Source organism: Carlito syrichta, unplaced genomic scaffold (genome assembly GCF_000164805.1).
Source record: "Carlito syrichta isolate Samal-C Ts95f unplaced genomic scaffold, Tarsius_syrichta-2.0.1 Scaffold308119, whole genome shotgun sequence".
NCBI classification, from domain to species: domain Eukaryota; kingdom Metazoa; phylum Chordata; class Mammalia; order Primates; family Tarsiidae; genus Carlito; species Carlito syrichta.
In genome coordinates, this window is record NW_007252215.1 from 838,396 (window position 1) to 865,510 (window position 27,115).

The 27,115-nt window shown below is 43.7% G+C and overlaps 1 protein-coding gene across 1 annotated transcript in view; it reads left to right on the forward strand.

Annotated features, from left to right (window-relative positions):
• The first annotated feature begins 3,358 nt into the window (after positions 1-3,358).
• Positions 3,359-27,115, forward strand: part of GAN (gigaxonin) — a 55,870-nt gene continuing 32,113 nt past the window's right edge. Inside the window, exon 1 of the mRNA XM_008064980.2 lies at positions 3,359-3,712. Within this exon, the coding sequence (XP_008063171.1) occupies positions 3,546-3,712 (167 nt within the window). The 5' untranslated portion in view covers positions 3,359-3,545. The remainder of the gene's footprint in view (positions 3,713-27,115) is intronic.

The following is a 27,115-nucleotide window of genomic DNA, read 5'->3' on the forward strand; positions in this document are numbered from 1 at the left end:
AAATCCTTTCTCTGAAAGCTGTTTCAGCTCTAAGCCAGAAGAGCTCAGTATAGTCACCAGAAACTGAAACTGCCAAGTCAATATTGGATCTCTTAGATCACGTGTTTCATAACGCAGCTGATATCTGATACCAGGGAATGGAATGCAGGGAAGCAATAACATGAAATACACCATTCTGATGGTCACAAATAATCAAGGGAGGCTCAGCTGGAGCAATATCAAGAAAGACTGCAAAACAGTCCACGGTCCTTGGCTCAAGCAGGAGTGGCTCCTACGTTGGGAGTAGGTTCTTCCTACTGAATCCTTTCTCCCACGCTTGGGCCCTCTTTCTTTCCCATGGCACTGGGAGGAGCTTTCCTGGGGCACTTGAATCCTAGTCAACGCTTTTTATTGGGGACCTAACACCCCTTTGACTGTCAATTATCTTTTCAATAAATAAGATGGTTTCCTGATGACTTCGGAATATGAATTCAAGCCAGATATGGTCTGAAGACTCATGCTACTTTGCCCCCCCACAAATGGAACTAGTTGTTAATGTTGAAAAAATGCGATATTCAACAACTAAATCTGAATTTTCCAAAACTCTTGAAAAACTGTCAGATACGGCACCATTGGGCCCTCATCCCACAGAATGAGCTGGAGCTGAGGGGCATGTGATTAGCTCCCACAATACTACAATACAACCCCCTCAAATTTCTGACATCCCATTGTTTGCTTTGCTCATTTACTTGATTTGCTTCCTCTAACTAATTATGTAAAATATTCTGGGGGCACCTACTAAGCACCAGGCACCTTGTAAGCCCTGGGAACATGGATGGATGCAACACAGCTCCTACCCTGGAGGACCTCACAGTCCAGCAGGGGAACAGACTTATACACCAGTAAATTACAATGCAGTGTGGTAAATACAGCACAGAAGGCAGGGACACAGCACAGGAGGCTGGCCCACTGGTTGAAGATTTCCTGAATGTCATGTCTGAGCTGGTGTTGAAGGATGAATAAGAGCTCACCAGGCAGATAGAGTGGTGGGGAATACTGGAAACAGCGAGGCTGTGTTAAAAGTGTATACAAGGTCTTCTACTGATTAGCTGCCTGTTGCACAGGTGATCCTCTCATACCAGTAACTGCCTTTCTTCTGATTGACATTGTGAGCCTCTGTCCAGGTCATCCCATTCCTTCCTTCTGTCAAAACAACAGAAAGGCTCACTTCTACCAGGAAGAGGCTAGCTGACTAATCCTGCTCACCTCCAGTTATTTCAACAAAGGCAACCCTCCCATTCTGGATAATTGGTTACTCAGCTGTGATTCTGTTATAAGAGCTCTTTGCTTTGTTTTGGAACCTCTGATATTTGAAGAATAGACCAGTACTCCTAGCAATTTAATCAATAAGTATTTGTCAAATATCTATATGAACTCTCTCTGTCATATGTATCATATGTTGACACCAACAACACCCCAGTTGAGAAAAAAGACAAATACAAATGAACTAAGAACAGAAAATATAATTCAGAAAGCTTATTAGGTGCCTAGTATTCAGTTTTTTAATACATCCATCCATTCAACATTCAGTGAGATCTACTATGTGCCAAGCACTATGTTTGGCACCTGGAAATCATGCCAAGATGCAGTAACCATATAAGCTAGCAGGTGAAATATATAAAGAAACTCATTACAGTAAGTTTCCTGCCAGAGCAATGTTCAAAGTACAGCTTGGAGAAAGGAGTGTTGATTGCTCCCAGGGATGCTGGGCCATTATCAGGGGGAAGATAAGCTTGAGCTGTTTATCTTGTGTTGTTATTTTTTACTATGACATTTTTCAACATGCACAAAAGTATAGAGACCAGTACAACAAATTTCCACATCCTGTACCTGGCTTTAACAATGAGTAACTTGTGGTCACTTTTCACTCATCTGTACTCCCACCTGCTTCCCCCATCCCTTGGTTTCTTTTGAAGCAAATCCTAGACATTTTTATTACGGCATCCATGAATACAGAGTTACGTTTGAAGGAGGAAGTAGAAATGCATGACTCTTTCAGTACTAATATCCTACCCCCACTCCTTTCACTTTTTTTGCTGCCCAAAAGCAGTTATATACTGATTCCTGTCAGTGACCCCAAGCCTTGGTTGGCTCAGGGTAAAGACCCAAGACTTCACTGGATCCTGAGTTGACCGAAGGAAGACTGAGCTGATGTGGTGAAAACTCCATCCTGACCACATTCTTCTTATCCTTGGTCCTCATAAAACTGAGAATTATTTGGAGGCTTACTGAGCACTGAATGTTTGCATAAAATAGTAGCTACATTCCACACTCCCATGTACCCTCAGCAACCTTCAGAGAGTATGAGACTTGTCCTGCTGGCTGGGCTGACCCAGGGTTGCTTCTTGTCACTGCTTTGATCTTCACTGGGTTGGGAGCCTAGTTGGATCTGAACATCTGGCTTCTCCACTGCCCATCCCTTCAGCATTTTCTCTCTCTTCTTGAAAAGTACCAACATTCACGCAGTTAGTAACTCAACCCAGGACATTTCTCCTTGACCTCACTCCCTTATAATTCTGTCTACTCTTTTAAAGCAATCCACTATAGTCCACCTACGCCATCACCCTTCCATCCAGGCCACCATTCCCCTCTATCAAGCACTGCAACAGCTTAAGTATCTCTCTGCTAAAGCACCACATTCCCCACCTCGTTCTCTACGCAGCAGCTGAGTGATCTTTATAAAACCTCTGCTTAAAACCGTTCCATTGTTCTTAACACCTACTGGATCAAGACCAACCTCCTTAGCACAGCCAAGGTGGCCTTGCAAAAATGCAAGACCTCCCGCATACTTTCCGTTATGTCTCCTCCCTAGCCCGCAACCCAAACAGCTTTTCAGGGTCTGTTTTCTCGGGTCCGTGTGGTCTCACCGGGCCAGCTTCTTTTCCCTCATAAATAATGAAAGTGACACCTACTAAGCCCTTGCTAACTAACATGCGTTATCTCCTACGAGTCCACAACAACACTAAGACGTCGTTTTCATTTTGCACTTGGGGAAACTGAGGATGGGCACCTTACATGGGCCACACAGCTAGTAAGTGGAAGAGCTGAGACTAGGGTTCAAATTCGAAGCTCCAGAGGCCACGAGCTTAACTAGAGTCCCAGCCTGCTCGCATATCCTTCCATCGCGGCAACCACCGCTCTCAGCGGTCTACGCCTCCCCACTGCACCGGGGATGCTTCGGCGCCTGGGAGGGCGCGTCGCCTGGAGGAAGAAGGCTTCTGATTGGCCGCCTGCAGCGAAGAAGGGCGGTGGGGGGCGGAGCGAGAGTGCGGGGGCGTCGCGGAGAAATGACGCAACGCGACGGCTCCTTAAAGGCGCCGGCCAAGCGCGCGGCGGATGGCGCAGGCGCGTTCCGGGGTTTCCAGCTTCTGCTCTGAGCGCCGAGAGCCTGGTCGCGCGGGCGCGCGAGCGGAGTGTGCTAACGGGACGCGCGCCGGACGCGGGCGGCACGAGGGGTCCGGCCGGGCGGCGTCGGGAGACCCGCCGGCCGCGGAGCGGGCCCCGCGATGGCCGAGGGCAGCGCCGTGTCCGACCCTCAGCACGCCGCGCGCCTGCTGCGGGCGCTCAGCTCTTTCCGCGAGGAGTCCCGCTTCTGCGACGCGCACCTGGTCCTCGACGGGGAGGAGATCCCGGTGCAGAAGAACATCCTGGCGGCGGCCAGCCCGTACATCAGGTGAGGAGGGGGCCGCGCTGCCCAGAGCTCAGGGGCGGGGCGAGACGGGTGTGTCCCCGGAGTCCTAGGTCCCCAGCCCCCCACGACCGCCGGGGTCCCCCACGTTACCGCTCGGCGCGGCGTCCCTCTCGGCAGACACCTCGAGCCAGGCCCCGCGTGCCGCGGTCCCCCAGGGCAGTCCCCGTGGCTTCCAGGCCCGGCTCGTCACGAGACCCCCGCGCCTCTCGGAGTTGTCCCCCGGCCGCCATCCCTCCGCCCTCTCTCCTCCCAGTTCCCACCGCCGCGGCGACAGCCCGGGCCTCCGAGGCCCCCCAGACGCCGTCCTGGGTCGGCCCGGGACCCGAACTCGCGAGCTAGGCGGGGCCTTGCCCAGGGAGAGCCGCCCCCTCTCCCCGGCCCAGCCCCGCTGAAGTTCACCTCCGAATCTACGCGCGGCGGGCCGGGCGCGGCGCCGCCAACCCTCCTGGGAGTGCCCCTCCCCGCGGCGAGGCCACACAGCACCTCCTCGCGGGTGTGGGCGGAGAGAAAGCCGTCTTGGGTCTCCTTGGGATAAGTGAGCCGACCCCCAAGGCCCCCGGTCACACATGACTTTTCCGCTCTCGTGTGAGGGTTGCATTATAGACACACGTTTAAGTAAGCTGTAGCGAATTTTAACAGACTTGCTGCAATCCTCAGGATGCAGTCACAAGCCGAGGACTGTGAAATCCTACCGACTAAAGGGCCTTTTAAAACTTCAGTAAAACAAAGCTTAACCTGATTTGCCAGCTCGACCAACCAGGTTAATTAAAAGGTTATTAAGACAGTGCTTATACCAGTGTATCAGATCTTGCAGGAGGCTGCTGTATTTTCTTTTAGCAACTTTCTTGCAATCTAGGTTGCTCTTTTAATACAAGGGGGAAAATGCTAAAAGCTAGAGAATTTGCCCAGTAAGGTGGTTAAATATAGACTAATAATGACAGAGAATGCCACTAGAATTGACAGGTCAGAAAAAGCAAAATCATGTATACTGTATTCTTAATGCTTTGTCCCAGCAGAGCTCAGCACACAAACCACACTTTAACCTTGTGTGGGGAGAAGTGCTAACTTAGAAGCGGTTCAAGAACTCTGGTAGGGATTGTAGCTAGCAGCTTCTGGCTTCTCCTGGCTCTCTTTTGTAAATCAATTTGCACTCTTCCTTTGTGGACTTAAGGAGGGGGAAATCTTTGTTAGTATGGAGTTTAGATTGCCAAATATGACAGACGTCATAACTGGCAGCTGAGAGGTTTGAACAATCAATTTCAAACTGGAATCAGCAAACCCAAGTCTGCCCTGTTTGGGGAGATGGTTAGGAAAATTACATTAGATGCATTACTGTTGTAGTTCTTTAAATGGCGACCAGTTGGCTCAAAAGAAGTAAATTGTGGATCACCAAACATATGCTGTCTATTCATTTTTCTCCATAGCACTTAGTATTATAATATTCCCCATATTTTACTCATTTACTTTGTTGCTTTCCCAGCCACAAAATAGAGTGATTTTTCTTTTGTTTCCTGCTTTCCCCTCTCACCCTGAAAGAACAGTGCCTGTTATTTTAGCAAGTATTGAACGAATGCCTTCCTGCCTGCTTGCCTGCCTTTCTATCACAGCAGATTTGGACATTAGGGATTGGCTCCATTACGTTTCCATGATAGACACTCAGTTTCACCTAATTGAGAAGAGCACTGGACTCAGAGCTTGAAGACCTGCTTACTTCTTCCAGCTTTGACTCGTATTAGTTGTGAGTTGCTAGTGGATGACTTTTCTTGGCTTCAGCTCACTAGTCTGACAAATAAGGGATAAAATATGCCCACATTTCATTTAATCTTTGATCCATTTAAAAGAAATCTGTAATAATGTTTGGAACACCTCATGAGTCTGTTCACAGGTCTACAAAGATAGTACCCATTGAATTAGGGAACTCTAGTCCAATTCTTTCACTTTCTAAGAAATTGGGGGCTTAGTAGGTGTGAGTGACTTGTGTTCTGAGGTTACTAGTACTTACTGGTTGAACTAGGATTAGCCCCAGGTTAGTGGTGCCTAGTCACCTACTCTTACCATACCAAGTGACAGTGTTGCTTGCATTTCACTGTTCTTTGTGTAAACTCTATTGCTAGCTGGGTTATAATACAATTTAAAAGTTTATCAAGCACTTTCACGTACTGTCTCATTTTGACTTTCATTTTCAACCATCTTGTGCAGTTGGTAGGACAGATATTTTTTGACATTTTATGGATAAGCATGAATCAATCAATACGTATTTCTTCAGTGATGGATTAATTGCTTTAAGTTTATGTGACTGTTGAAGTGGTAGAAGGTCTTGGGGTTTTGGTACAGTTACCCATTTCAAATTTGACTAACCTATATTGCTACCTAGGAGCAAATAAACTGGCTAGTGATTTTTAATATCAATACCATTGAGCTTTTAACATGTATGGCGTTTTGTTTGGACAACACTTTAGAGAATTATATTGAAATGGATTTATATTCTAGAACTTGATGTTTCTTATTTTTCCCTTTTATGGCTTGAGCATTTAGATTTTATTTATTAATACATAAATTGGGTGTTTAAAACATTTGGCAACTTCTGAAGTTTTATAAAAATCTGATCTCGTTTAATGTCTGTAGTTAGCTTTGTTTGGTAACTGTTAGAAGTGGTCTGTGGTTGTGTGGCTTAGAAGCAATGATATATCACTTCCTGTGAGCCCAGCAAAGGGAGCCAGTTCAACTTTGTCATGCTTTGGAATTAAAGCAACTCATTTGGTATGCTTACTACTTAATATAGAAAAGTCTTTTAACCTAACTTGTTGGCTTAACCTTTTCCTGAGCTTTTCTTTGGTCTAGCATTTGTTTTCCTTCCTAGACTTAGCAATCGTACCACATTAGGAAGGCTTACACTATAGAAAGAGAAAGCCAGAAAACTCAGCTTCAGCAGCAAAGCCTTCATGATTAGCTAAAAGAGGTCTGACATTTCTGGGTTGTGTAGAGTATGCATCCTGCAGTCCTGCAGCCTTAGGGGACAGGTGCCCCAGGAAGGAGTCTGGGCCTCTATGGTCTCATTCAGCTCAATAGGTGCGATGCCGCTCCCTTTTCTCAAAGATTTCCCTCATTCTGATCTCTGGATGGCATTCTTTTATTTGGTTTGTTGAGAAAATTAAGTCTAAAAGTAGCCGACAGCCTTTAAAAATGATGAAACTCAATTCATGCATACAACGACCCAGAGTCTCTCCTTTCTCAGCAACCCTGAGACCTTCTGGGAAAAGCTCCCTGAGGCTAATAGGAAATTTCCCTTTCTTTTGACTATTGCAGTTTGCTTTGCTTAGTGTCGGAGGCTCTTCTGATTCTGGCACAGTCCCATCGATCTGATGCAAAGTTCAGACCCATTTCTCTCCTGAGCTGTGGTTCTTGGGGAGTGATATATGTGAAAGGGTTGAAAGTGATCACTGTGTGCTGCTGCAGGGACATTATGGTGACTCTCTGCGGGTTCCCAGTCCTGTGCTCACTTGTGAAGTTGAGGTTTTTCTAGGGACCTACAGCAACATTATTAGCTTGTTTAGCTTTCAGGTCTGAAGAATTAAAGGAAGGAAAGATTCGGAAGATTTTTAGATCCTTGATGAGTCAGCTAAGGAGTAAATGGCTGTTTTTGTTTTTATTTTTTGAGAGGAAGCTGATCTAGTGAGCATGGAGTGAGATACTGGGCCTTGAATCCAGCCTAGGTCATCTTGGACAACTTTACTGGGACCTAGTTTTCTTATCTGTGAAGTGAGGTTTGGTTGGGTTACATGAACAGCAAATCCCCTTTAAGTCCGGATTCAGCTGCTCTCTACTGTTTTTGTTTTTCTTTGTGTGTGTGGGTGAAGGAAGGAGGATCTGCTTCTGTTCTTATAGCTCTATTGTATCATTCAAAGTTTTGTCATGAAATGTTATAGCATTTCCCTTCTCCTGTCATACAGGACTTGGTTGGGTGTACTGCTGTATAAATCCAGCCCTGTAGAGTTCTGTTGTAACAAGCATTTATTTTCTGCTGTTAATCTGGGTATGTTCCAAGGCCTAATTATTGATGAGCCTGTTTGCCATTTAAATCTAAAATTTGACTCATAGATGATGCTGGTGAAACTACTTAAGGAGACTTACATGCTCTCTGTAGGAGGTCCAAGTTTTGTAGTAACATGGAAATTGTCATTACCCTTGTTTTGGACAACTGAAATTTGCACTGCAGTTTATTGTCACGTGGACACTGAAGTCCATGAGTATCATGTGCTATGGGCAGAGCAGGCTCTCAGTTCCCAGTCGCCTTTTCTTGATTCATTTGTATGAATAACTGAACAACCCTTTATCAGATTCTTTGCTTGCTTGTTAATGCTGAGGATACATGACTGAGGCAGCAGCATCCTCTACGTACTGCCTGATAAAGAAGAAAGTCCAGCCGGAAAGCAGTGTGATTTCAGAGTCATGCTCAGTTAATATCATGCTTTCTTTATGTATTTTTATACTTTTTTTCTACTTGTGCTTTGAGTTTATCGTCTTTCATATCTATAGCACCTCCAGAATGATTGCCATAAGGATTTTGAATAGTGATTATAGCCTGTAAAGTTCTTAGTGTGAAGTTTCTTGAAGCTGCAATTTCTGAGTCTTTTATTGAACCTTGCACATTCTTGAGATCACAGTGACTATACCTGTTTCTTGTCATACTCTCATGGTGATGGAAAGTCAGTTGGGCCTGAATATCTTTTAATGGACCTAGGCCTTGTATGTTTTTTATCTACCTACTATAAGGCATCCCTAACAACTGCTTAACAGATGAAATCTGTCCTGAAAGTCTTATGGCTAAATGGTTTAAAATGATTTCCTTTTCTTTGGTCTTATTATGTAGTTGCAATCTTGTTTGATTAAACCTCATTTTTATTGAGTTTTTTAAAAATGACATTAAAGTTCATTCAGTTTTAGATCAAAGAAGTGTTTTGTCTAGGCTTCTAAGAAAACGAAGCCCTTGTAAACTGGAGCTCTGTTTCAGTTTAACACAGATTACTCATGTCAGCCTTAAGATACTTTTTTGTTTCTATTAGACAGTGGTTGCCACTATAAGTAACAGTGAATGTTCTAAATCTGGAGAAGTTTTTGGAAGGTTTCAAATGGTGAAACAAATCAATAAAATTCTTGTTATACTAGTGACTAACATAAAGGGATGCGTAAGGTGTTTAGATTTACCGTAGAACTTTCTCGAGGATTATTTTGCATATTAGTGATATAATTGAAGCAAACCTAGCTCTAGTGATTCTTGGTAAGTCCTCACTCTTTTACCGATATCATTTTTACCTCTACCTGCTCTTATAGTTTATATCTTCTCCTATAAGTCTCCTTCAATGTTCTTGAGTTAATTTTTATTTTATGATTTAGAGATTCAAGGAAAGTACTCTTCCACATAAAAAACACTGGCTACTTAGGATATATTTTTGAATGATCTAGCCTAAGCATCCAGTTTACAAAACCACCTTATCCATTGCTTAAAGTAATAATCAGTTCTTCTCATGATATTAAAGTGAAACTTTAAATGCGTATATACTTTATAAAGAAAACACAATTAGGACAAATAAGGAGTCACTTGGCCTATGAGTACCGTGCAGTAAGTTCTTAGGGAGTTGCATCATCCTTCTGAAGGCTACAAGACTATCATTTTATGTACTGAAGCTGTAATATAAATGAACAATTTGTAAGTTAGAATTCTGGGTTAAGGGTGGAGATGTGAGGGTGTGGGGCATGACAAGTGGCAGGTTAGGGTTGCACCCTTGAGTCTCAGTGCTTCCCTGGGTTCTCTGCCTCCTAAGCCACAATGAGTCCAAAGTAGGAAGGAAGTCACATTTTGGGTAAAAGCGGCAGCTCTAGCCTTGGGGAGGGTAAAATGTCCCAACACGGTGCCAGAGCTCCTGCTTCTGGTGCTTGCAGGAGCAGAGTTAAGTCATCTTCCTAAGTACTCACTGCTGAAGAGTGACTTTGCCGTGGAATGATGATTGAATGTTTGCTGCGTCCATTTCTCTATGAGAGTAAATGGTGACTGCCCTAAATTGTCATAAAATTATTACAGGAATAATAGGAAATAGAAATATATAGTACTTTACCATTTGCTATTGTAGTGAAGGGGAGACCCCCCCACCCCATTCAAAGATATTAGAAAAATTGACTACTTAGGGAAAATAAGATGTTAGTGAGATATTTTGTTAGTCTTCGAGCAGTAAGGCTTTGAAGGTCAGGGCATACCATAATGGAAGATGGGAGGATTGACTTTTAAAAACTGACTGTTGAATAATGGAATCTAGACCGATTAAATATCTTTTGTTTTCCTTTTTGGAGTTAATGTGCTAATGGATACTTAAATGTATGTTTTCACTCATAGATGTTTTGTGATTCTCTCAACTACAGTGTATTTCTGTGTCTTTTTAAGAGCAATTTTTGAAATCATTTGGTGCTTGTCATTTTATGGTAACATGAGTAGATGTATATTACAACATAGTCATATTAGCATTCAACAGTAACCAGTTGCATGTGTCTCTGAATAATTATAAATTGTTGAGTATTGTTGATCTCAAAATATTTGCACTTTGGTCACTTAAATTGTTTGTATTGATCAGTCCCTGAATTGGGAGCAACATTATATTGAAAACTCAAATTTATGATATGAACTTGGTACGAGTCTCTTCTGACACATAGAGAACATTTAATAGAAAGGAAGCTGAGAGTCCAAGGACAGTGGGATTTGGAGAGAGTGAGAATCATTAGAAAGCACAGTCCCTGGTGGTCGTGTTTGCTGTTCTCTTCCTATAGTAGCCACCTTCCACTGCAGAGGTGGAGCCAGAGGCCACCGGACCTAAGACTACGTACGTGCATAGTCTTCCATTTGGTTGGTCAAGAGAACAGTTTCCCACAAACTTCCAACTTCTCTTCCTGCACAAAAGCTAGTGTGCGGATTGTAGACTTACTGAGGCAGACAAGAAGCTTCTCTCAGGTGTGTGCTGGGTTGATTTGTTCTCTTGCTTGGCCTCCTTAACAGCAACTGTCTTGTGTGAGCAAAGCTACCAACTTTGTCCCCTGCCTAAAAATGACAAACCCTGTTCTTGGGAGGGAGGGAGTAGGCGTCTCATTCTCATCACCTGCTGCAGTGGGGGCAGGAGCAAAGGAATAGCCATTTCCTTTATTGACAGGCTACTATTGTACTGATAGGAAAGGGGGGTAGGAAGATAGTCACCACCATCACAGTTGTTGGGACAATCTTCAGAAATGTCATCATGGCCTTAATCCTTATGCTGTAGGGCTGTGTACAAATAATAGATCACAGTTTGAGATTAGCATTGTCTAAAGTTATTGAAATGTACTGTGTGTTATTTCATCACAGCAAAGGGACCTTATGTATAATTAGTGTTGATTGTTCAAGCAGTTAATTACAGGTATAACCATTCAACAAATACGCAGGAGATAACTTAGAAAGTCTCAGCAAGTGCTAGGTGCTTGCGAGAAGGTAGGGAACAACCGACAGAGTCACTGCCTCCTCTGCTCAGTAGCTCCCAGAGTGTTACACCCTCCTGGCCTCTGTTCTGGATGTGTGCCTGCCCTGGGGCATATTCAGGGGTCACTTACAGACAATACGTGGAGACCTACATCTGTCTGTTTATTTTTCTACCTCTGTGAAGCTAGAGAAGGAGATAAACATACAACTAAAGATTTTTAATTTATTTTTGATGTTCATTTAATTTTTCAGTACATCCTGGTCTTATGGGGAGCATCAGAATCTCAGTAATGGGGAAATAATTCATTTGCTGTATTTTGGAAGAGAAGTTTCTGAAAGTCTGCTCTGTCTATTTAGTTGGTCATTTGGCCTATTACTCCTTTGTTAGTTATCCCAATTAGTCACATTTACAGAAACAGCTTTCTTAGAGTAGGGAGTATCAGTTCTTAGCTAAGGTTCTCCAGTGTGCTCTTTCATTCACTGAACTCTGCTTGAGTGTTCACATGTGGCACTGCTGTGAGCTGGAAAGATGGAGTTCCAGGGGTCTAAGTCTAGTTACAGAGCCAGGTGAGAAGTGAAGGGAGCACCCAGAGGATGGGCGTGACTGCTGCTGTGGGCTGGGTGAGGGGTGCCCTCAGGACTGAGATCTGAGGGAGGAAGACGCCGGGGCACCAGAAGAACAGGGAACAGAACCCCGGCAGGCCTGGAGATGGAGAGCACAGGGTGGGTGGCATCGAATCAGGTCAGAGGGGTAGGACCTTGTGGGCCCTGAGTTCAAGTTGGCATTTGTATTGCTTCCAAAAGGGATGAGGCTGCTGCCTCACATATCCCTAAAGAACGTATTGGAAGCTGGCTGGGGAGGTGGCAGGTGTGGGAAAGGGACAAAAAATCAATTGTATGACATAGTTTCATCCATGATAAAGACTTTAGGCTTTATCTTGAGAGTTGTGGGTGGGCAATGATGGGTTTAAGAAGGAGACATATCATCACGTTTGAACATGGTCTTGGGGCTACTCCTATGCAGTGTTGGACATACACTGTCAAAGTCAGGAGTGGAAGCAGCGACCATGTAGGAGGTAACTGGGATATTAAGACAGCAAATAGGAAGTCCTGGACCAGGGCTTGGTACAGAAGGTAGAGTGACATGGCTGGATTAGAGATATTTGGCACTAGGGCGTGTTGATGAGGAAAAGGAGTCCAAGGATGGCTTCCAGGCTCACTGTCAGAGTCTCTGTTGTCACCAGTAGACGATGCCTACTACCACTTGCTGTCGGTTAATAAAGTAGGGACAGTTTTTGTAAAGTACAGAGTCTACTCTCAAATTGTACAGGTTAGTTGTAAAAAAACAAAGTATAGAATAAAAACTGTTTTAATAGTGTATATACTTGTAGCTGTGAGAGTTGTGAGGGGCGGAACTTCTTGGGTGACCCCATATGGAGGAAGCAGTATTTGAACAAGGGCTTGAAGAAGATAATAGGAGCTGGGTGGCTAAAAGGGGCAAGGAGGATCATTCAGGGAGAACAAAGGTATTAGGAATAGCAGGTGTGTGTGTGCTCAGGGCAGAGAACACATGGCTTTGGCTGGACCAGAGGCTTCATGTAGTAATGGCAGGAAGTGTGGATGGACAGGAAGGTGAGAAGTATTCTAGAGTGCCAGGTCATTGGTTTGGATTTTTACACAATCATTAGTTGGTATTCATTAGAGGATTGTTCTAGCAGCAGGCTGGAGCTCACCTTTAAGATGGCTTTTGTTGCTTTGCGACTTTAGAACCGGGAAGGGATGAGACTGGAGCTGCTAGACTGAAATTAGACCTCAGGACAATGTCCTAGGCACTGGAGTGGGTCTCAGGGATAGGGAAGAAATCAACTGAATATTAATTGAACGTGGGAACCAAGAATGCAGCAGTATGAAGCAATAGCAGGTTTTGAGCCTGGCGGCTTAAGGAAGATGGGAAGATAACGATCTCCCTTAGATTTGTTGAATTTGAGTGTATACGTATATATACATTGCTATATAAACACCTAATTATACTCTGCTAGTACTTGACAGCTCCACAGAGTGCCTCTGATGTCTATGAATATGTTTTTCTTCTTGCATGTGTCTCTTGTCTCTACCTTTCTTGAGTTCCTATTCTTGTTGGGCAGATAAACGCATATTCATTCTTCAAGTATCCCTTCCTCTGTAACATTTTCCCAGCTCTGCCAAACAATCACTCCCTCCAACAGGTCGCTTTAGTACAAGGTGTGTACCTTCAGCATGGCATGTTCATTCATTGGGAAGAAGCAACAGATGGATGCCTGGGTGCTTTTATCTCCAGGGCCAGAGGCATTAAATCCATAAGTGGAACTTTCATATATAAGAGAATTGAGTTGCATGCGATCTGTAAGTATAGTCATGTGTTCCCTAACAACAGGGATACATTCTGAGAAATGTGTTGTCAGGTGATTTGTCAAACATGAGAGTGAACTACACAAACCTAGATGGCATAACCTAGCACACGCCTGCACTGTGTGGTCCAATCTATTGCTCCTTGGCCATAAACCTGTACCACATTCTCTATACGGAATACCATAGGCAGTGTGAACATAGTGGTATTTCAGTATCTAAACATACCTAGACATAGAAAAGGTAGGGTAAAATCATGGCCTTATAACCTTATGGGACCACCATTGTGTAGCCAGCCCATCGTTGACCGAAACATCATTCGATGACACGTGACTGTGCTGATGAAGAAATACAAGATCAGAGTCAGGATGCTGTACATACTGCTTCCAGATAAGATCGAACTTTTTGTGATAACATTTTACAGGTTAGCTGAATATGTTTTGGGGGTTAGAGAAGAGAGTGTCTTAATTTTGTATCATCGTAGATAGCATGGTCAGCTACAAGAAGTTCAAGTTCTGGTGCCAAGAAATCTGGGAAAAGAAGAGACCAAATTCTTTCTTCAGAAATAGTAGCTCCAGTGAGGGAACTTTTGTTCCAACATGACTAAAGAATTAATTGAGAAGCATTCATTCCCTTGACAACATTTTGGAAGGCATTTTCAGCTTCGGGTTGTTTGGAAAAGCTCATAGCTGTGGATTATAAATTAAGGAGGTGCCAGAACCAAGAAGTTGGCTTTAGGATTGGGTTGAAAGATGCAAAAAGGAGGCTAATCCTGGAGTTGCCTCTCATTTATTGAAAGAAACGGAAAGGGATGTGTTTGAGGCTGTCATTTTTGTTTTCTACTTGCACTATCTCGAAAAAGAAAAAGAGACAGTTTCTTAACATTCGCTTAAAGCTTCAGGTTGAACTACTTTGAACGGATGAACACAAAGACAACCTTCAATTCATATAAATTCCCACTTTCCCTTGGATTTCTTCAGTCTGCTTTCTTTGAAAAAGGCAAAATATTCTCCTCCTAACTGTTCACATTGGAAGAGAAAACCACGGAAAATGAGTAATAGTGTGAACCTGCTTCTGAAATGGGGTGCTTCTTTGTAGCAAAAAGGGAACCAGATGAGCCAGTTTTTAATTAGAAACAGGAGGCTTGTAAGAGTGCGCCCCAAGTCAAAGGGGCTTACTCTCGAGATGATTATTTGCATAGGGTCTCAGGGTTATAGAAGGAGCCTCTTTTAAATAGCCTCTGAAAAATAATGCCTAAGTAGAAACTCTGGAACTGCTTGACAGGTTGTGGCATGAATGTCTGTCTTATGTGTGCGTTTCCAAAAGGCCGGGGTGTGACCAGAACAAGGAACCAGGCTTGTTTCATTCAAGAGGAATTTTTTTGCTTCACAAGTTGCTGCATCATGATTCTGTCTTTGAATGCATCTTAAAATTTTAAGATGTTATTTTCAAACCTTGTCTTTTAAGAGGCAAATTTTTTTTTTTTTTTTTTGAGTTGGAGTCTCACTCTGTCACCCAGACTGGAGTGCAGTGGCCACTCCCGGCCACCGCAGCCTCGACCTGCCGGGCTCCGGTGATCCTTCCGCCTCAGCCTTCCGAGTAGCCGGAATTACAGGCATGCGCTACCACGCCCAGCTGATTTTTTGATTTATTGTAGAGATGAGGTCTCGCTGCCCAGGCGGGTCTCGAACCCGCGGGCTCAGGCAATCCACTCACCTCAGCCTCCCAAAGGCGTGGGATTACAGGCTGAGCCACCGAGCCCGGCTAAGAGGCAAATTTTATTGACTGCTTTACTTGCAAAATTACAAGAGCTAGATTTAAACATTTTAAAATCTTATTTTATACACACAAAAATTTGGAAAAATCACATGGGCACTTAATTAAGTATGTCACCCCCAGTTGATTTCTGGTTCTACTTCATGTGTAGTTGTGATCTTTGCCAACATATCGTTATGCCTCCTCTTTCACTTGAAGTCATTTCACATCTCTTTCTCGCAGTGCACTGCACAGTCCTCACTTTTGACAGCTGTTTGTTATTGCATCACGTTGCTCTTCCATCTTACGTGCTTTATCATTCTGTTGGACATTGTAATTTGTAGTTTTTTTCCCTTCTGAATGAGAATGCTATAGACAAATCATTGAAAAGGTTTGGGTTATTTTTCTTTGTATTTTTTGTGGGGCAGGCAAACCCGCCTTGGAGATCAGAAGATAAGAAAAGAGATTTGTTATTCTTGTCATATGAGACCAGGTTACTGTCCAGGACATCTATCTCATCATATAAAGCCCTGGCAGATGTATCTGATTTTTTTTTTTTTTTAGATCTACTACTTTTTCACTTTTGGAAATGATTTCCAAACATTGCTCTTTTGCATGCCTGTTAGACTGGATTTTAAAATGCTGTGTGTTTGCTGTTGTAAAAATATCCAGAGCAGGGATTGGCAGACTTTTTCTGTGAAGGGTCAGAAATATTTTGGGCTTTGCAGGCCATATGCAGTCTCTGTCATATATTCTTTTTCATTTTAACAATGTCTTAAAAATACAAAATTCATTTTTAGCTCAAAGGCATACAAAAACAGGCAGTGGGTTATATGAAGTTTGTCAACCGTTCATCTATGGTATTAGATTTTTAAAAGTTTGGACACATAAACTTTTTTTACTCTGAGCAACTTTTTTAACTTTTAGTGCTAATTAGTTGTAGGGCAGAGATTATTTACATGCCAGTTTCTAAAGAGCAGAGATGACCAATCAAGGCCTGGCTCTCACCTCCTTTCCCTACACAGATTCTCCCATTTCTTTTAGGATGTTCTGTTGTATGTTCTCTTCTTTCTCTCAAGTTTGCTTTTCCTTCTCTCCTGGCTTCTTTTCCCCAGCATAAAAGTCTGTGTCCATCTTTTCCAGTGCCTGGCACATAGGAGACATACAAATGTTGAGTGAATGCATCTGTTAAAAGTACAGAGGGAGCATGTATTCATTCAAAGCAACAGAAATCTGTGTTCCCAGATTGCAGTCCTCTAACAAGAACCAAAGAAACTTTCTACACACACACACACACACACACACACACACACACACACACACACACTTTTTTTTTTTTAAAGCAAAGAGACTCTGCATCCTCTTCTAACAAGTGAATGATTTCCTTGGCTTTGTAACCAAGATCCATGGAAGCATAGTCTCCCTTTCTGATGCACAGTCTCATCTCCTGTTTTGGGTTCACTCTGCAGCTAGACTCGTGTCTCATCACTCCATTAGAATGGTTTTTTACAAAATTGTGAAATATAATTGCCAACTCAAGTGAAAACATGTGTTTATCTTACTTGACCTGGCTGCTGTGTTTATCACTGTTGATCATTTTCTTGACACTCGGTTCCTCCAGGCTTCTGTGTAACCTTTTTCCCATTTCCCCTACAGTCTGTCCCTGTCTGTTCCTATATCTTGACCCCCAAGGCTGTCGATCCCACAGCCCACTACATGGCCACCTTAAGCCCAGCCAGCCTGGCTCCCTCTGCCCACAGAGCGTTGCCCTTTGTTGACTGTGTGGGTAATGTACTTTGGCCTCCCCAGGAGCAATTGGGGAGTCCACGGAGATGCCACCTCTTCCCTCATTCCTCAGCATCTAGCTGATGCCCAGGCCCCTCATTTCTACCTCTCAGGTCTCTGGAATCTCTCTTCACCATTGCCACCGCCCTGCTCAAGTGCCAGCTTGTATCAGTTCTGACTTGTGGCAGGCTGTCTCACTGGGCTGTCTGTCTCCGGGCCTGGTCCCCATTAGTCTTCCACACTGCTGCCGCCAGAGCGATGTTTCTAGAGTGTAATTGGATAATGTTTAAAACTCTAATGTCTCCAGAGACCAGGTTGATTCAGTGCCGGGGCGGGAGGAATATACCATCAGCCTGGAGCCTCTTGTGCTTGAAAGTACGGAGGGGCTCAAAAGAAGATGCATTGTGGAAGGATACAGGAGCCAACCTGAAGTGATTGCAACAATTTGAGCAAGAAAATAACAATAATAATGTTGGACCATAACCTATAGAATAAAATGAACATCTATGTGTCTATGCATGGATAAATGAGTGAAAGGAGAAATAAACTAATAAATGCAGGAGAGGAAACAGCTCTTTCTTACAAAAGAATTTCAGTTAGTAGATGTAGAAGTAATAGAAAATGGAGCATCATCACTGAAATACCACAGTAAATATTGTTGCAGGAAGAGCCACCAATGGATACTGAAATTAGTGGGTGAGATTTTGAGGAGAAAAAGATATTTGCATAGTCTTAAATTATCTCCTTTGACATATTTATTAATTACAAAGATAAAAAGAGGCCAGACATGGTGGCTTCTGCCTGTAATCCTAGCACTGTTGGAGACCAAAGTAGGAGGATCACTTGAGTACAGGAGTTCAAGACCAGTCTGGGCAAAATAGCGTGATTGTGTCTTTACACACAAAAAAATTAAAAAATTACCCAGGTGTGGTGGCACATGCCTGTAAGTCTCAGCTACTCAGGAGGCTGAGGCAGAAAGATCACCTAAGCCCCCAGAGGTTGAAGCTGTGGTGAGCCGTGATCTTGCCACTGCACTCCAGCCTAGGTGACAGAGCAAGACCTCAACTCAAAAAATAAAATAAAATAAAAAGAGAGAAAAAGAATAACTTAACAGTGGAGAAGCCCAACAGACACCACCTTAACCAAGTGACCAAGGGTAACGTCGCTAAGTAATAAGACACATCAGATCATGTTGTCCCTAATGTGAGACGGAGAAGGGTATGGTATCATCTCTGTAGTGCTCCTGCCAGAAATGCATAACCTCCATGGAATCCTAAGAAATGAAACAAGCCCAAGCTGAGGGGTGTGGTACAAAATAATTAGTGATCATCAAAGTGTTAGGGTCATGAAAGACAAGGAGTGACTGAATAACTGTTGCAGGTTAGAGACGCGACTAAGGGCAATGTGGGCTCTTGGTTGGATCCCAGAACAGAGAAAGGACTTCAGGGGGAAAAACCAGTGCTATTCTAGTAAAGCCTAGTTAGTAGCTCTGTGCCAATGTAATTTCTTAGTTTTGATAATTGCTGGAGGAAGGGTATACAGGAACTCTACATTTTCTATAAATCTAAAATTGTTTTAAAATTAAACAGGTAAAAAAAAAAGCCAGTTCCTAAGGAGCGGCTCCACTCCCCTCCAAGTGAATTTGAAATCTGTCTTGCATTGAGAAGTCCTTCAGGAGCTGGCTTTTCCTCCCCCCCCTTCCCCATCTCCCCTCCTAGCCCCCCCCACCCCCGACACACAACATGTCTACATTCCACTCTTCGGCCTGGTTAAACTATATGCATTCTCTCATTCCTTTGTCAAAGTTTTATACAATACAGAGCGAATCTCTACATTTAAGACATTTTATTTGGGAAATAAGAATTGCAATTTGGGACATGCACCCAGACTGGGTGGTCTTCAGAAGAAAAGAGAAGGTTGGGAGTTTTCTTAGAAAGAGAAATGTTACATGCTGTTAGAAGGAAAGCTCATGGCACTGGAGCTCTCAGGAGCTGTTAACTTGGAGAGTTACAGCATAGCTAAACCAGTCTTAGAGACATGGCAGGTTACTTCAGCACTGTTGGGTCAGACTGCTCTTGGGGTTACAGCAGGCTGTTTCAGCAACTGGGCTTGTGGACAGTTTAATTCGTGAAGCAGGTGCTGTGTGCCCGAGTGCTTTTTCCCCTTGACCTCTCAACTATGATTTAATTGGGTGCGGCAAGAATGACCCCATTTGCAATCAACTTTCACACCTTTGAATGCACAGTACTTCAGCGCCTTCACTGTCCCCTTTCTTGGTGTCCTTTCTCTCCTCCTTATGTGCCTATGAATTCTCAGGGAATACCCAGTTCAGATGCCCTCTCTGTGAGGTCTTCTCTGACCACTCACTCCCATGAGTCGATCTTTCCTCCTTGGCACTTAGTTCCATGGTGCTTACAGCTGTTTCCTTGTCGTGTCTCCTTGGTCTCCTCCAATCTGTGTTGGCTCCTCAGTCTTTCCTTGTCTTTCATGGTCATGGCTCTTTTGGTGAGTACTGGTCAATTATTTCATAGAATGTCTTCAACCTGGACTTGTTTGGCTTCCTACAGTTAGAGTGGACTTGTGTGTTTTTGGCAAGAACCCAACGGTAGTGGTATCATGTCCTCCTGGTGCCTCCTATTAGCAGGCCCACAAGGTTAGTTTTCCCCAGCATTGGTAATGTCCAGTTTTATCAGGTGATCCGAGAGGTGTCCATTAAGATACACCACTATTTTTCTGTTTGTGATTAATAAGTAATTCATAGGGCAAAGCTTTGAGATTATGTAGTATTCCATTCCTTATCAATTTTCACTCACTAGTTTTAACCACCAGGGGAGGAATATGCTTTGAGCAGGCTGGGAATAAAGGAATTTATGGAACACAGTGGGTACTTTATGTTGTGAATCATAGTGCTGGAGCTTCACAAGAGTGGGTAAACACCTAGATTTCTAGAAGTGATTTGTAGTATTTCACTTTGTTGACATTAAGTCCATGGTTAGAAGTGAAAATTTGTCAGCTCCCCAAGAGAGAGGACTACCAACTAGCTGCGGTCTGATTTCTAAATCCATGTTTAGTACCTAATATCATGCCTGTGCAGTTGGGGCTGTCCGCCAATGCCATTTTCACTGGTTTGGTTATGCTTCTTGGCTCTCCCTCTAGAGACAGCTGTGTTCATGCCTGGCACAGTTGTTACTCGCAGCTGGGCATGTCCACATCCCTGGGGCGCTCCATGGGCACTGCCTTCCCCACTCCCTGTCCTCCAACGTGTGTGCACTGCAGAAGTTTCCTTGTTGTCCTCCTGTTTAAGTTGTAATTCACACTTTCCGTGTTCTCTTTTCAGAAAGCATTATCTTCCTTAAGATACATTTCTCCTTTTTTCAAATCACATGGCTCTCAAAGATACACAGTTGCTATTCTTTCTTCCAGACAGGGATAAAATTTGCTCTGGTTACTCAGAGCAAAGCCAAATACAAAATGCTACATTATATTTCATCCTCAAAGTGGATGATGTGATATCCAAGAAAATGGAAAGTGTTTCTGCGAATTCGCATTGTTACATAATCCAGTCAGGGAGGCGGTCAGAGAAGGACAGAACCCTGGCAGTGGCCTCTTAGAATGGTTTCTGCATCCCGTGTTGTGAACGTGGGTCTGCTTCAGTTTTGTTACCAGGTTGTTGGTCAGTGGATGACACCTGGAGAGTCAGCCCTTGGTTTTACTGAAAACTTTCCTGATCTTAGGATTTTCCCATTCCACATGACTCCTCATTTTCCCAGCAGGGCACCTGTGAGGGTGAGTCCAGAGCAGGGCAGCCGAGTGGGACAAGGCTCATCCATACACAGAGACCTCCTTCCCCGGGCAGCTGGGGAGCCCGTTTCCCCTCTGGGCCTCAGCACAAGGGCAGATCATTGCACTGTGGACTTTGGGGCAGCCCTGAGACAGTCGGACATGGGAGCATTGAGTTCTTGAGCTGCTGACCATGGGGCACACCCTGGAATGGCGTGGGCGGACAGCCCAGCAGCATGGGGTGCAGAAGAGCTTGCAGCCATTCAGCTGGTGAATAACGCTCTCTCTCGACAGTGTGGCCGTTTGATTTCAGGCCACATGAGAACAGTCATGGAGGCTGCGGTATGAAAACCCCTTGTGCCCTAACCTGGCAGTGTGCTTGTTTATCAAGTCAGTAAATATAGATCAAGTGCCTACTCAGTACCTGACATTGTATTAGGTGTGGGGATAAAGCAGAAAGCAAAACAAAGCCCCTGTTTTCATGAATCTTGACTTTAAACATTTATTAGGTGGTGATAAATTCTGTGAAGAAAAATAAAGCAAGGAGGGGACTGGGGGCTTGTGGTTTGAGACAGGGTGGGCACCTCGGCAGCTGCTGGACAGTTACTGGGGCAGAGACTGAGTCTAGGGAAGAATTAAACTGGATGGCTGGCAGTGGGGGGAGGGTCCCAGGCAGGGTATATATTGGATAAGCTGGGGAACTTTTTTTTTTAATTTTAAAGGTGTGGGGTACAATTCATGGTTAGATATACAATTGTTTATTATACAGGTACACTTGTTGATGAGGTGTGCCCCACCCCCTCCCCCGACAGCTTCCACTCTTGGACCTGACTTAATTGGCCTGAGATGGGACCCAGAAATCTGCTTTTGTAAATAAAAACTCCCTAGAAGATTCTGGGAAGCCAGGTTGGGGAACTGCTCCTAAAATCCATTCAAATTGTGTGAGGAAAAGAGTTTTGTTGGTAAGTGGATAAAAACCATAATCTCCCTAGGGAAAGAAAACGAGCAGCAGAGAGGAATGAGCAGAGGGACATTCAGGGAAATCCCATCCAGCCCTTCTTGTAGTGAGAGGCAGCAGGCACCTGGGCCGTTTCTGTTTTTCCTTTCCCTCCCCTGCCTTGTCATCTCTGCTCTGAGGGCACCATTGTGAGGCTGACTGCAGTTCTTGGGCAGGTCCCCAGCACCACACCTGTGCCTTCTCATGTTTCCTTCCCTCGTGCTTCCCTGACTTGGCTTGCCTGTTGGCCTGTGCAGGCCATGCACTATGCTAAGACAGCTGACCTGTGGCTCCCAACCCCAGCCCACATCCTGCCCCTGCTTAGGGCTGGGCCCTGAGCAATGTCTGCATGAATACTTTTCTTCCATGTAGAGGGAATTCCTGGATGGCAGGAGCTGTGAGATGGATAGGTTCCTGTTTTCCCACCCAGAAAAGGCTAAGTGAGAAAAGGCCTTCTGTTAATGGAAACATTCACTGCAGATAGCTATTCGTTATGTTGAATGGGGACTTAAAAGAGCCCTAACACACACACACACACACACACACACACACACACACAACTTTAGTTTTTAGAGCAACTTTAGGTTCACACCCAAAGAGAGAAGGAACAGATCCGTTTCCTAGCCCCTCATCCTCACACATGATGACTCCTCCCATTGTCAATGTCCCACACAGAGTGAACTGTTTCTACAATTAATGAGCCTACATTGGCACATCATTGTCATTTGGAGACCATAGTTTACGCTAGGGGTCCCTCTTGGTGGTTGCATGTTTATGTGCGTGGACAAATGTATCATGACATATATCCACCATTACAGTAACCATCACAAGAGTAGTTTCACTGTCCTAAAAATCCTCTTCCCCACAGATCCATTTTGGATGCGCTTTCAGGAGCTCATGAAGACAAAAAAGGAACAAGGGATGGGGCATCTGTACAACAAACTCCCCACGGGAATGTAAAGTATTTGGCACAGGAGGGCAAAAGAAGCAGCCAGCACGGCCCCTCTTCACATGTCTCAGAGTCTGCTCCTGGGTGATGTGATTCGTTTGAAACCACATGAGTAATGCCATGAATCACCCACCCCAGCATTTTTGTAGATCTTGACTTCTTAAGCACATTCTTTTGCATTTTGAGTATGTTTATTTGCTTTTATTGGAGACAAGCTTTTACATCAGAAGGGAAGAAAAGTCACTTAGACTTTTCTCTGTCATGTTACGTCAAACCCTATTCAGTAATGTCTAAAATGATTCTTGGAAGAAGACCAGGTCTGATTATCTGGATTGTTGTGGCATTTGGACACATTGAACTTCTTTGGAAACTAGTTTGGAAGCCAGTAAGAAGACTATATACCCTGTAGGTTACTCTGGCTCTATTATAGTTACTTAAAAGTTGTAGGTCTCCTTTCATGGATATAAAACTCTGAATGATAACCAACTTCTTTATTAGCTAATAGCCAACAACCTTTTTTCTTATAAGACGTTGTTTTAGTGTGGCCAAGAAAAAGTAAAATCGGTTTTTGTTTCACTTTCTGTTCAACTTTGTTCAAACACAAAGTTTAAAAATCCTTGGCCAAAGGATAGGCGATTGGAAGAAAATGAAACTTAGACTGCATCATCTGCAAGAGGTAGATTATAAATCCCAGATGATGGATGGAGTTGGCTGAACTTCAGCCTCCAGGACCTGACAGTGGATCTCAGGGCTGAGTCTGAATCTGTGCAGTAACTATGTAGCCAGTTCCAGCAGTTTAGTCAAGAAATGGTCAGGGATGGGAGAAGTTTCAGATCTCTTACTTAATCTCTTCTCTTTACAAATCAGCCGACAGGGACAGAGAGGGTAAATGTCTTGCCCTAGAAACAGTAAACCAGGGAAGAATGTGATAGACATGACTGTAGCTGAACACCTGAGGCCCATTTTTTAAAATACTCTCAATTGTTTCTAGTTTTTTTTCTTCAAAGAGTGTTATGAAATTCTCAAAGTCATATTTTAAGATTGCTGCATTTTCTAGGAGAGTTTATAAATTGATATCACATAAAGAATATTAAGACTGCCAAATTTATGTATGACCTGTAGCTTCCTAGGGTCGGGATGGAGAACATGGAAAAGAACAGTTGCTTGATGAGCTGACTCTGGAAACAGATGATCAGTGCTTGACCCCAGAGCTTGGCTCTTCGTTGTTATGTTCCATTACTCATTCAGTACAGTTCACTGAATTCTGTGATATGTGGCAGAGGTAAAAACGATGTGCAAAATGAGAAAATTCTAGCCAAAAAAGGGAAAACTCAGGAGAAAATGTCTTGGTAGGTATTAGAAAAATTAAGGTATATGGAAGGAAAGAAATGTAAAACAGAATGTAACAAAAACTAAAGGTATGTAGAGATTTAAGTGGGGGAGTTGGGGGAATATAAAGACAGTGAGAGGGAAAATACGACAAGCTTCTGGGGTTACTAAATTAGGAAGGAACGATGACAATCCAAGGAATGCTGGGTGTATGACTGTGAATGACAGAGGCTGTGGAGCAAGACTGGGTCACGAGAGGTTGGGGGGCCTGCATGGCCTAAGACTGGAAGGGACTAGAGGCTGCCTTTCAGCTTCCGCCATGTTCTTGGTGCACAGATGACCACACAGCCTGATGCTCCTATGATGCAGTGTGGCCACAGGTGCTGGTCTGTGACCTGTCTGTCCCCTCTCTTTGGCAAGATAAGCACAGACATCCAGAGTAAGAATTCGGAAACTCTTGTGGTGGCTTGACAGTGATTATGTCTGTTGAAGCTAATGATAAAATAATAGGGCATGCCTTTCTTATGTCTTTTACATTTCATTTTTCTACTAATTAATTTTTGTTATATTCTACAAAATATGAATGGGGAATTAATCGGAAGTACAAAAACATATCAAAGGTAATTTGAGATGCACCACTTAACCCCTTGAGACTCAGACCAGCAGAATCCATATCACCTGAGAGCTTGTTACAAATGCTGATGCTCAGGCCCCACCACTGGCCTGAATCAGAAAAATCTAGGTTTAACAAGATCCCCACATGATATATATGAACATTAAGGTTTGAGATGCACTGGATCTTAATCCTTTCAGCAGTGGTCAGATATAATTATTAGAAAGGTCTTCCTTATTATTAATTCTAGTTCAGCTTCATTGTAACTGAGGTCATCGGTCTTTCATGTGACAGCACTTCAAATATTTAAAGACCACAATCAGTCCAAAAACTTGTTTTACAAATAATTGTTGAGCATCACCTTTAGTTTGTGAACTGCTGAGCTAGTTTATAGGATTACAATGACAAAGAGGCCTTTATCCTTAAGGGACGTACGGTTTAGTAAAGGAGATAGTACAGAAGTACCACAATAAAGGGCAGAACTTGATAATCCTATGCTATATCACAGGCAAGTTATTGATGAAGTGCTGGGGAAATTTATAGCAAGAAATTAATTTTTACCTGCGAAGAGGTGCAGGCAGAGGAGCAACCTGTGGCGGGATGGAGAGATCTAGAAAACCTTGTGGCATCAGAACTGGTCTTCCAGAGGTGGGTGGGAATGGAGTGTGCACAGGTAGTCCTGGGGAAGGTCAAAGGCAGGACAAGATGACGGGAAAGTTGGGGGCAGGTGAATTAAACTGTAAGTAAAGTTGCTATTTAACCTTCAGATGTTTGGGTACTTGGAGTGTACACGATTCATTTCCTCCTGGGTTCTGGGAAGGATCACAGTGTATAGAAGTCTGGAGTGGTCATGCTTATGTTTAAAGTGGTCTTTTTCTGTCCTCTGTCCTCTTAGCCATTATCTATCCTCCACTGCCTGCTGAGAGAAAATTGCACTCTTTAAAAGGGGTCCTCTTCCATTGTGAAAACATGTGATGGTAGGGTCATCTAAAAAATAAAATTAAAACCAATCTAGTCATGTGGGTCAAAATCAAAAGTGAAAGGAACAGTAAAGGTCTCCTGGGAACCTTTCACCTATTAGCCCACTTCTCCTTGCTCTCCCACCATGCACTGCATACACACAGGTACAGCTGGCTCTCAGGTGACATGGGTGACTTTAAAATAAGAAGAACTCACATGCTAGCTTGAAGCCCTTCTAAGCATGTTTTGGAGAAACTGCCTTTAACTATGTCAGTGCCTGTAACAGTATGGGTCTAGTCAGAAGAGAAACCACACAATAATTTGAACAAGAAAAGATAAGTATTAAGACTTATTAACTGCAACAGGAAATTGGAGTAATGAGGGGTTGACTAGTAAGAAGTAAAGAAAACTCTAAAAAGCATAGGAATAGCAGATCTATGGAGCAACTACCACTTTCAGACCTGACATGCTAGACAGGTTACACTCAAGGATCACTGACTGGCAGAAAAGCCACACTGGGGGAACTTACTGGAAATCTGTCCTCTGAGGTGCCTGGGAAACCTTGATGAAGATTGACTGAAATTTTTGTCTTCACTTTTTTTTTGAGTCGAAGTTTCAATCTATTGCCCAAGCTGGAGTGCAGTGACACACTTATGGCTACTGCAGCCTCACCCTGCTGGACTCAGGCGATCCTTCTGCCTCAGCCTTTCAAGTAGCTGGAACTACAGGCACGTGCCACCACACCTGGCTAATTTTTTTGATTTATTGTAGAGATGAGGTCTCACCAAGTTGCCCAGGCTGGTCTTGAACCCCTGGGCTCAGGCAATCCTCTCACCTCCGCCTCCCAAAGTGCTGGGATTACAGGTGTGAGCCACCATGCCCAGCTTGTCTTCACTTTTAATGAAAGTGTCAGGCTCAATATAAACCTAGATTATAGCAAGTGGAAATGAAGTTCCTCTAAGTAAAACCATCAGTTCAATAAAAACTGTAGAGGCAGGAACAGGAAATATGAAATACCAGGAGAAACCAGTTGTCTAAATGGCCTCTTCATACCTTCACCTACACTGCATATTCCATCTTGAAGTTCTCCAGGGCCTCCTCCTGGAGTCAAAACTGGACTGGCTTCCTTGGACTGGGACCTAGCAGTTATCCTGGCACCATCCTTCACCATTACCTGCATTCTCTTCACTTCCTGTTTTTGATCATGACTTTGTAGTATCTAGAATCTTCCACTTTCTTGATTTACTCCTTTGTTTTGTTGGGGCACATGTTCCAACAGCGTTCCGAGAAAGGTTGTGTGGGGCATAATTTGTTTGTGACTTTGTAAAGCTGAAAAG